This window comes from Lathyrus oleraceus, chromosome 4 (genome assembly GCF_024323335.1).
Source record: "Lathyrus oleraceus cultivar Zhongwan6 chromosome 4, CAAS_Psat_ZW6_1.0, whole genome shotgun sequence".
In the NCBI taxonomy this organism is placed as follows: domain Eukaryota; kingdom Viridiplantae; phylum Streptophyta; class Magnoliopsida; order Fabales; family Fabaceae; genus Lathyrus; species Lathyrus oleraceus.
In genome coordinates, this window is record NC_066582.1 from 459,026,115 (window position 1) to 459,037,774 (window position 11,660).

Sequence of the window (11,660 nt, forward strand, 5' to 3'; positions counted from 1 at the left end):
CAGACATCTCCAATTGAAAGATCAGCTTTTCCAAAGCAAGCTTCCTAGCCTCCAGCTCTTTGCAAGTCTCTCTGAGCACAGCAATGACATCAGCTTTATCTGGTTGGTTGCCAGTTTTGGATGCTTCTTCCGATGTCATGACAATGTCAGGGACATGCTTGCCCTGGAACAGTTTGTAGCTGAAGGCCAATGGACTTTCTCTTCTTTTCACAAAGTCATTGTCTGTTAGGATGTGTCGGAATTGACTCAGCACAATACCACATATGAGAGACGGAAAGGCTATAGGTCCCTTCACACTGAAACTCCCAGCATGTTTCATGGTCTGATCAAAGATGTAGGTGCCATAGTCCACCTTTGCCTTGGTTCCAACAGCATAGATGAACTTTCCTAACATCACCGACACAGTTGACTTGTGATTTGTGGGTACCCAGTTGGCTGCTCCAACTTTGTGTAGCATGGCATACTTCACACTGAGTTGGCTGGCCACCAGCTTCCCTTTGAGAGGCCATTTCCGGACTTGCTTTGCTGTGATGACTTCACAGATTCTGTTGTCAGTCACTTCAAGCTCTGGTTGCACTTCATCTGTTCTTCCCAAGTACAAATTGATTACTGAGGGGGAAAAGGTCACACACTTGCCACGCACATAGACCTTTCTAAACTGTCTGGACTTCCCATCAGCACACTCCTCAGACAGATTGACAATGAATTCCTTCACCAGAGTCTCATAGCACTTGGGTAGTTGAGTCACAGTTCTCATCAGTCCTGCCTCTCTGATAAGATCCACAATCTCCTTACACTCCAAGGCGTTCTGAGCCAGTTCCCTCTCCAAGGCCAGCCTCTTGTGGTAGACATACTTCCATCTGTTCACACTAGAGGCAAAGTGGAAGGATACATTGTCTATAGGCACCTCTGGAACGCTAGCAGCCAACTTGCTAGAGGTTGGCTTCTTCCTGGACAGGGATGTTGTGACATCACAGGGAGCATCCGAGTCAGACTCCACCACAACAGCCTTGGTCTTCAGTTTCTTGGGCACCTCTTTGCTCCAAGATTTTGCAGGGCCATGACCTTTCCTTTTGCGTGCACTTTCTGTCACTGTTTGCTTGGGAGAAGTTGTCTCATCAACTTCCTTGGATGGAGACCTTTGCAGCACTGTCTTTTTCCCTCTCCTAGTCCTGACCCTCTTGGCTATGCTAGGGATAACTAAGGCCAACAGTTCGTTATCAGAGAACTCTTCCAGGTTGACTGTGTCAGCTCTAGGGTTGGCCTCAACATCTTGAGGGATACTTACCTTCTCACCTCTCATCTTGCTTACATGTTTATCATTCTTAGGACCCTCTTCAGGTAATCTAGACACATTTTCCCTTAACACAACTGCGGTTTCACAACATGCACCATCATCGGGTACGATAGTGTTCAAGGGAACAGAAACCCCAGGAACATTCTGATCCCCGGACAGAATCTTAGTGACCATAGAGGCAATGGCATTGTGCACATACCTCGATCCTTCCTTGGAAGGGTTGTCCAGAGCGATAGCTGAGGAGATTCTGGAGACCGTTTCTTTTGGTCTTCTTGCATGGGACGACGTTGAAGCGTTGACACTAACTTCCTCCCGGTTGGGGTTGCTGAACTCCGTGTTATGAGAATCGGACACGGTAGTATAGGAGGTGGTATCGGATTGGTGAGCCATGCTGATTATCTCAGAGGGAAGATGAACCGTTTCTTTGGAAGAGGGTTTGCACGAATGGGGTTTGAAGCGACGGAATGTGAAACGCTTTATGCAAGAGTAAGGTCTATTAGATTTTAACCACTCAGAGCTCACTATTTGTTGTTTAATAATTTGACTTACTAAACAGTAGCTAACTAACTTCATTAGTTGCTATAAATATTCAGACGCACGCATTCCCTCTTTGCCCTTACTATTGTCACACTTAGTAGCGTACAATGTCATGACATTCCGGGTGACATTGTACTCTGTCTGCATCAGGTTCCTCCATACTAGGGATGACCACCTGCTACCACAAGCTAGGTATTGAGTTTCTGCAGACGATAATAATACACACTTCTGTCTATCCCTTGCTGTCCTATCATTTGTATGATGACCAATAGGTGCCAATGGCTCATTACTTTCAATCAGACATTTTCCACAATCTGTCCTTTTATCTAAAGACAGATATGAGACTCTTCTCATAGCTCCCTTTGAAATGATCTTCTTCATTCCTTTTACCTTAAGGAGATCAAGTCTTCCATGTCCCAGCTTCCCTTCCTGATCTTCCTTGGCTAAAGGACACTTGGGAAAGTTGGGAGAGTCTTTAGATTTCCATAGATAGCAATTATCTTTGGATCTGTCTCCTCTCATCACTTCTTGATTGCACCCATTCAGCACCACACATCCTCCCTTGGTAAATTCCACCTTGCATCCTTGGTCACATAGCTGGCTTATGCTTATGAGGTTCACAGTTAGTCCTTTTACTAACAGTACACCACTCAATTTTGGAGCTTCAGGACAGTCCAACTTACCAACACCCTTGACTTCTCTTTTAGTTCCATCACCAAATGTTACAAACTTGGTGGTAGGAGGATGTAGGTTCACCACTAGGTTGCTCATCCCAGTCATATGCCTTGAGCAGCCACTATCAAGGTACCAGTCTTGTCTAATATGTGCCCTTGAATATGTGTGAGCAAGGTTAGCAACACAATGTTGATTCTCAGGAGAGAAGTAAAGCTTAGGTGCCTGCTGCTTAGGATTGACCTGAGGTGTCTGCTTAGCCGCCCATGTTTGTTTCTTAATGGGGACATTATGCGTAGACACCTTCTTCTTAGGCCTACCTTGTAGGGTATGGTTTGGGTAACCATGCAGCCTATAGCAGAAGGGTTTTATGTGACCGAATCTACCACAGTAATGACATCTCCATCTCTTGAATTTCTTCTTCTGATGATTGCTCATTCTGGTTCCTCGATGTTGAGACATTGGATGTGACTTCCCTTGGGATTTCTGAACTTTAGCCTTTGGGCGTTTGCGTTCAGCTGATGATCTTTTCCCAAGGCCTAAACCAGAAGTGGTTCCAGACTTCTGTCCTATCTTCAGGATCTCTTCCAAGGTGTCAGATCCCTTATTCAGCATTTTGATGGATTTGGTCATTTGGTCTAGCTTAGAGGTCAACAAAGAAATCTCACCCTTCAGACCCTCTATGACTTTCAGCTGCTCTAGTTTCTCAGCTTCTAGCTCTTTGATGAGTTTCTTATGCTTTTCTCCTTGGATACACACTTCTGCACTTTTAACACATAGTTCTTTATATGAGGCAGCAAGTTCATCCAAGGTGAGCTCATCTCCACTTGAGTTATCTTCTGAGGTACAGACACTGGTCAGAGCAGTGACATGTTTGGCAGATTCTCCTTCAGATTCACTCTCAGTGTCTTCTTCTGACCAGGTGACAGATAGCCCTTTCCTTTGCCTCATGAGGAAGGTAGGGCAGTCAGCCTTAATATGACCATATCCTTCACACCCATGGCACTGGATTCCCTTGACATTAGGTCTATCCTGTTGATCAACTTTCTTCAGAAGTTGATCTTTTCCTTATGTCAGACGGGATGTTCTTGACATTAGGTCTACCCTGTTGATCAACTTTCTTTATGAGCTTGTTGAACTGTCTCCCAAGCATGGCTAAGGCTTCTGATATACTTTCATCACCTTCAGTATAGCCTGCTTCTGACTCTTCTTCAGCATTAGATACAAAAGCTACGCTTTTGTTCTTCTTTTCAGTATTCTCACACAGGCCCATTTCAAAGGTTTGGAGAGAACCAAAGAGCTCATCCACCTTCATGTTGCAGATGTCTTGTGCCTCCTCTATGGCTGTGACCTTCATAGAAAATCTCTTAGGCAAGGACCTGAGAATATTTCTTACAAGTTTCTCTTCAGCCATTTTCTCACCTAGTCCACCAGAGGTGTTTGCAATTCCAAGAATATTCATGTGAAAGTCATGAATAGTCTCATCCTCTTTCATCCTCTGATTTTCAAACTTGGTGGTCAGCATCTGCAGTTTGGACATCTTCACTTTGGAAGTACCTTCATGAGTTACCTTGAGAGTATCCCAAACTTCCTTAGCTAGTTCACAGTGGTGCACCAGCCTGAAGATGTTCTTACTGATTCCATTGAACAATGCATTCAGGGCCTTGGAATTTCCAAGAGCTAATGCCTCTTGCTCCTTTGTCCCACTCTTCTTCAGGAATCTGCACACTGACTCCATCTTCACCTGTCCTCATTGGATGTTCCCATCCTTTGTTGACAGCTCTCCAGACTTTGCTATCTAGAGACCTTAAGAAGGCTATCATACGAGGCTTCCAGTCATCATAATTAGAGCCATCCAACATGGGTGGTCTATTTGAGTGTCCTATATCCTTGTCCATGGTACTAGAAAGTAACTTCCCTAGATCTCACCCAGAAAATCACAGGCAGGGTGCCTGCTCTGATGCCAATTGAAATTCTAGTTATCAGACTTTCGATGTCACACGGGTTGTTATGACATCCAATTCTGCACAGACAAGAATTATGCAGAACTTAACAGTAAGTGCAGTAAATAACACAAGTAATTGTTTACCCAGTTCAGTCCAACATGACCTACATCTGGGGGCTACCAAGCCAGGGAGGAAATCCACTATCAGTAGTATTAATTCAAAGCTAAACTCACCCGTTTACAACTCGTCACTTAATCCCTACCCAATGCAATTTCAATCTTACTCTAAGATCAGAGTTCCTACTCACTCCCCCTCAATCACCTCAGTGATTACTACCTTTAATCAATATTAAAGACACTTTTGAAGTCACACTTCAAACAACTCTTGATTGTGCTTAACAACTTTAATCAAGATACACAACACTTACGCTTAAAAGCTTTGAGCGACACAACACTTACATCTCAATGAACACCCTATGCCAAAACAATCATCAACGTGATAAAGGCTTGGCTTACAAGATATGTGTAATACAAGACTCACAAAAATACAGCAGTGAAGTATGATGGACACACTTAATCTTCACGCCTCAAAATCCCCAAAACTGAATGAAGGAACGACTTCCTTTTATATTGCAGTACCTGGGCTTTTGCACTTGTATTCTCCTGAATTTAAGGTCACACGAGTTCCCATAAATTCAATATCTAGGTTACTAACAAATAGGCTATTAGTTAGGTTCATTAAATGTAGCTTGGTTGTTGATTTCCTGGTTTTTCTCTAAGCTGTTGACTTCCTGAAGAATAGCCTAAGAAAAAGCTGAAACAGAAAACTGAACAACCTACAATATAGCATATGCTGTCAGGAATGAATGTCACGACATTCAGCTAGACATCAAGGATCATATGTTGAGTCTGTTTTTCCAGAAAACAGACTGTACAATTTTGCTAACCTGTACATGACCAAAGTGACCATACTACAGTAGCAGCTTACATTAATAAATGTCAAAGTATCCAATTTGACATTTACACATTTGGCCTCAAGTTAGTTCTGTTATCCTCTTGAAGAACAAACTAAGAAACATACTGAAGTGTAGCAGAACACCACTCTGTCTATTATTCAGTATATATTGTCCATGATGAATGTCATAACCTCCAGTTTGACATTCACACAGTAGGCCTTATGCCAGGTCTGGTTCTTCCTTGATAACCATACTGCAAGTGAATACTGAGCTCTAACAGAACGCCAACTGTTTTATTCCTCAGTAGCTGCTGATAGGGATGAATGTCACAGTCTCCAGTTTGACATTCAATAAATCCTATATTAGCTAATCCTGCAGTAACTACTCAAGTGTGTCATGACATCAGTCAAGACATCAGAGTACAGTTAGATATTCTAACCTACAATGCAGTCACACATACACACCATGTCATGACATCAGTCAAGACATTAGAATCTAGCTAGTGTTTTACCATATAAAGCAACCAATTAAACACCTACACAAAGTGTGTAGTAACATCTGATACAAAGGTAGAGACTATAAGTAAAGAATCGGATAGGGTAAAAAAGGGAGTAATTCCTAGTCAGATAAATAAAAATTAAGAATAAAAGCATGTAGTTGGGAATGCTACTAAGGGCTAATCCAGATTGAAAAAGGCGACGGCGCTTGCTATAGAAAGAGATTAGACCGGTTTGGTACTCCAACTACCAATGAAAAAAAGTTTTCAATACAAATCCGTGAGTTGAGTCTAGTCATGCTGCTTCAAGAGAATCCTATGGGTCTTTTCTTCCTATCTGGTTCTCTGGAACCAACCGGTTAAATCCTATGTTCGTTCATAAGCACACTTAGCCTTTCAATAATATCCAATAAAGAAAGAATTAAAGAAAGTTTTAGACATAATTAACTACACTTACTAGTCGTTGGGCTTTTCCAGCCAGGCAAGCTCGGGAAAATAGGATTCATTACTTAACTCCTTAGAGTGAAGCGCGTTTATAATGTAAGTAAGCAAAGACTCTTTATTACGGTCTCCAGAGAAAGGTCTGAGAAGGATCACCCCTACGCGGGGACCTAAGCCCGGAATTTCGGAAGATGAAGACTTTATCGATTCCTACATCTTCCCCCCAACCACAGACGTTAGTAGATATTATGGGCCTTTTAATTCCTTGCTTATGGATGGGAACATGCCTTCTGTTAACCTCCCATTCGGAACTTATTAAACCAATTAGTCAATCCACCTTTCCTTTCACTTTGCCTCTTTTTCTGGGTTGGGACTTGCGGTTGATTCGCCGAGCGGGAGTGACATGACTTTTGCAGCAAGGGTTCATGGAGAGATTGAGCTTTCCTAAATATAACTATAGAGAGCTAATCTTAAACCTATCTTTCTACTTTCTTGCCTCTAAATCGGGTCGATAAAGCGTTTATCCTAGCTCATCACTGCTTCAGTTAGCTCATCCTATCCTATACCACCAGCCAAGCATAGATAAAAGATATACCCGCTTCTCCTTCATAAAAGAGCGAAAAGGCCATTTATAATTCTGCTTAAGCGGATTAAGAAGGAAATTAAGCACTTGGCAGAAGGGGTACAGGTAGTACGCGTACTTGGTGGCAGAAGACAGATGAAAAGGAAGGGCTAGATCGAAAGTTCCACAGGACAAACCTGTTAGGAAATGCCCCAACCCCTGATGAAAGAGCTTTTCCTAGCGGCTTTTCTAAGAGACAGGATGGGGTGAACCCCAAAGCATTCTCCAAAACCAAGACCGCCGCTCCGAATCGAAAGAGGAGACAGACAAACTATATTCGGAAAGTCTTCCCGAAGAAAGAGAAGAACCTTGTATGTATACTACGATATACGTGCATACTCCAATGCAACCTTCCAGGCCCGCGAGAATAAGTGATCGGACTAGGATAAGGTTGCTAGGCTGAGGTCAAGTAATTCCTGCAACTTAGTCGGCAGTTTGACCAACTGCTTAAAGGTCGAAATAAATAAATGCAATTGGCCCTGGCTATATGCTTAACACTTAGCAATCGTACAATGCATACTCTCTATCCCGGAAGGAGAAGTCAGTAATCGATAACCTAAGTCGCTACTCTCGCCCTTAATGTACTACTAATCGCTCACTCGCTGACCCAGCTCTGGCATGCTTACTTCCAGTCGTATGTAGCAGGTTAAGGGTGCTAATAACTCAACCAAACAATAAACTAACAAAGACTATGAAACTATGGTTACACAGCACAAGTACTCAATCATTGAACTAGGCCATAGGGATTCATTCAATGCTTAAAGTGAGAGCTAAGGGTTGAGTTCAACTAGTCAGTATTGGGTTAATAGGGTAGATAGCTTGGATCTTTTTTTATCCTGTTAGGAGAGGGTGAATTCACATAGATAGGATCCACGCTCAGAGTGTACTGCCGTCCGAGGAAAAGATGTGATACAAAAGAGAATTCAAGTTGTACTGGAAGTAAAGACTGCTAGGCGAACAAAGAAATGAATTGACGAGATCCCAAAGGAACCATCAGACTTAATTCCAACCATTTGTCTAACCGTTGGAAATAGGCAAGCTAGCTCTTCTTCGCTATCTGAACTAGCGCCCTCTTCTCTCATCAATTCATAAATATTATCTTTCGATTCCCTACTCTAGACCTTCTGAAAAGAAGAAAGAACGTATGTAACAAAGTGAGCCGGACCCCTCCTAGTCTATGCCTAGGCTTCCCGAAAGGAATGAGAATCCATACCATATCCCGATACGCGCAGACCGCCCACCCTATGATTCCAATTGAGGCTCTGCAAGACCTGACCTTTTTGGTTTCACTGCCATTACTCACGATTTGATGGCACCGCTTCCCTCTATAGAACATATTTTAGCTATCTTGTGCAATCATAAAGTCTGCCTATTTTCGAGCATTATCGACTCGCTATTCCTCGTCTTTCAACGTGCAAATATCAATGTACGACGAGGTCTACTACCTCTTATCCTAACACTAGTTCATCTCGGTATGATGATGGGTAGTCACAATAGCAAACGGAGAATGAAGCCTTTTTAGACTAAAAGCCCACTGAGAAAGAGGTTTTGTCATCAAGCTAGTCTTTCACACCGATGATGTTGTCTTGAATGAGTCCTCCTTTGGCCGGTTCAAGTGCTTTCCTTTTTTTTAATAATAGGCAGGCGCAGGAAAATCTCAGTCACATTCACCAGGCACATACCTTATCTTAGGTCTCGAGCTTCAATTGGCTTCAAACCCGCCTTCTTTTCTCGCGTGGCCCTCCGGCAAAAAGAAAAGAAGCTTCAATCTGTCCAATTTTGCCCGACCCGAGAAGGAGTGCCGGTTTTGGATTCTTCTTTTGCCCGCGCGTAGTTCCTTTCTACCCATGCATTCCTTCTGTCTGGGTATAGGGTCCGGGGGAAAGAAATGGGATTGGAAGGGAGTGCTCTTTATATCATTGATTAGTGCCACTATTTTAATCCTATTTAACCCCAGTTTGAAACTCTATTTAGGAAATGGCGTATAATAAGGTAACACCTCTTTCGTTCAATGACTATTGTGATGCATACTTTATGGTGGTGACTTCTTCTTCCCTTTCTTGCACAGGTTCGGTGGAGATTAGCCCATCTGGAACATTTCTCATAACAATGTTAGGATCTAAAGACGGTTTCTTAACATATTGCTTTGGATGTTTTAGCCTCCTTTCGGAAGATAAAGAGATATTTTTCCTACTTAGACAAGGCTCCTCACGGGTATTTGGCCATTAGGCAGGAAAGAAGAAGAGACTTTCCAACACAATAAGTCACAATAAAGAGAATCCGCGAGACTGCGACACTAGGGAAAGAGGGATAGCTGGGAAAAGAGGCGGAAGTCTCAGAAGAAGAATTCGGAGTAGCGCATATAGTGGCTTGCTGTGTAGCTCCGCTAGACGATCGATCACCCCTTGCCCCAACCCCTCTTGAGAGGGTGGGTTGCTTCCCTTCCTCTTTTGAGGACGATATGCCTTTGAAGTCATCCTAGAATAGCGAATCACTACCGTACCCCGACTCGTAACCACAGAAGTTACGGTTGTAAAATGTCTTTCCGTCATACCTAAAAATAGAGTAAATCTTTCCAGCCCTAGAAAAGAGGGAGTGGTCTATTTGCTTTGCTTTTAGAATTATAGAAAGCTAGCGCCTTCCATTCCAAGGGGGCCGGCCGTAAGATAGGCTAGGCGGAGTACTCGCTCTGAAGCAGGTTTTCTTCGACTGGATCAGCGTCATTCGATTTTCCATTCGGATCATACATATGTCGATTCTTATTAATGGTTCTCCAGCGGGCTATTTCACCTGTTCGCGAGGAGTTCGACAAGGAGACCCTTTCTCTCCGTTGTTATTTTGTGTTGCAGGGGAAGTGCTGGGCCAATATATTGACCTTTAAGCTTGGCGGGTTCTTTGCATTTGTATCGGTCTGGGGTTTGCCTTTCCCGTCCTACTTATTGTATGCTGATGACATTCTACTTTTCTGCGCGGCATCTATCTCTAATACCAAGGAGATTCTTAAGATCTTGAAAGACTATGCTGAAATTTAAGGCCAGTTCCATAATCCTGACAAGACAAGTCGAAGGTCTTCTTTGGCTCTCGACTCTCTCATTGGAATCTCATTCATCGTATATAATGGATCTTGGTTATCCAAACAAAATTACTTATCTAGCACATCAGCGTCATGACCTCTTGGTTGGGCGCTTTCTACTACTTCTTAAGTTCTCTATAACTTCAATTCTATTTCACACAAGAGAGTTTATCCAATTAGATTATGATATGCCCGTACCCACGTGGCGAAGATGCTTTGACTAAATGCTCCAAGCTCTTCTCTGCCATAGCTCTTTCGGGAAACATTACTTGCGAGGTTGCCGAGAAATCAAGGTGACGCAACGTTGAGAAATAAACCCCGAATTCGTACTTTGAAAGGGCCTGTATTCTATTTAAGTGAGACTACTAGCTATATATCCATTGGTGGCACCTTCTTTAGGTCTCTCACATCATCGGACCACTGCTTTGGCATCCCCATCTGAGTGTTCAGATTCGTCGACTAGGATGGCCTTGTCATCATCATCTTTCACTAGAGAGATGGACCGTGGAGCATCTTCTCGACCTGGAGGAATATCCCGGAGCATAAGATGGAGATGCGGAAGACGCTCACAAATCAATTCCTATATTAGACTTCCATTGCAAGTAAGAATGAGTCGTTTTTCTCGATTCCTACTTTCATTTGCCTGGATCGTCTTTCTCCGCCGACATGGGCACATCCGGATCGCCGCTACCTTCAAATTGCTTACTCTATCGCGGGTGAGGTACTATCTATCGAAAAAAGCGAATTGCTGCTTTCCATCAACTTGCCTTCTTTGTTGTCAAGTTGCAGCATAGCCCCCTTTTTATCCGTATAGGCAACTCCGATTCTATTGATTTCCCTTATTTATGGTTGAGTGGGCCTTCTAATAAAACCCACGGCCTACTTAGACAAGCCCTGCACCTGAACATGGACTCGACATCAAACCAGATGTAGTTCTCGGACCAAAAATATGTGTACTAACTCGGCTACTCCTCATCAAAGAGGTTTCTCCCGGGCCATTCTAAGAATCCTACTGAACTCTCACCCTCCTCCTCAGCGATCTACCCGGAGCATTCCCCGGCCCTTCTTCAAGCCTGGTGTCCCGTGTTCGAATAAATCGCTAAATGCGCTTACCACACATTCTTTGGACTCACCCCCTATAGTGGCCCTCTAAACACCATGTGTTAAGCATACGACGACAAAGACGAGGAACTGTCTTTTCTTTTGAGGAAAAAAAACGACTTTTCAACAAACTCGTGTAAAGGCTCTCAAACAAAGGAGCTATCCTTGGGAGACATACCTAAAATATCCTCTCTCTGGGCTTCCCCCCTACCTCTGTCCGTCCTAGGGAGCGTCTCTAAGTTGGAGCTCCTGTCTCCTCACTTAGAGAGCGTATTAATGCATATCATTAAAGAAAAACTTTATAAGATATGCGGTGACCTAAAAAAAAGGAGAGGTCGATTCCATCCAGATCCATATTTTCTTTTAATATATAATCATAATTAAAATTAAATTAAGGACAAAGCTTTTTCTTTTAAGAATGCATCCGATTCTATCTTTCTTTCGCCAGTTAGTCCACCTTTTAGTGATTGTAGTAATTCTTGTTTTATAGTGCTTAGAATGTCTCTTTCATATTGAGCTA

At 43.0% G+C, this 11,660-nt stretch overlaps 1 protein-coding gene and 1 pseudogene across 1 annotated transcript; both read right to left on the reverse strand.

The window, feature by feature from the left end:
- Positions 1-215: 215 nt before the first annotated feature.
- Positions 216-1,687, reverse strand: LOC127137966 (uncharacterized). The gene is made up of 2 exons (XM_051064371.1): positions 893-1,687; positions 216-296 (listed from the first exon to the last, which is right to left on the reverse strand). Exons 1-2 carry the CDS (start codon positions 1,685-1,687, stop codon positions 216-218), a joined length of 876 nt encoding a protein of 291 aa, XP_050920328.1.
- Positions 1,688-11,089: 9,402 nt separating this feature from the next.
- Positions 11,090-11,660, reverse strand: part of LOC127076114 (ATP synthase subunit alpha, mitochondrial-like) — a 1,961-nt pseudogene continuing 1,390 nt past the window's right edge.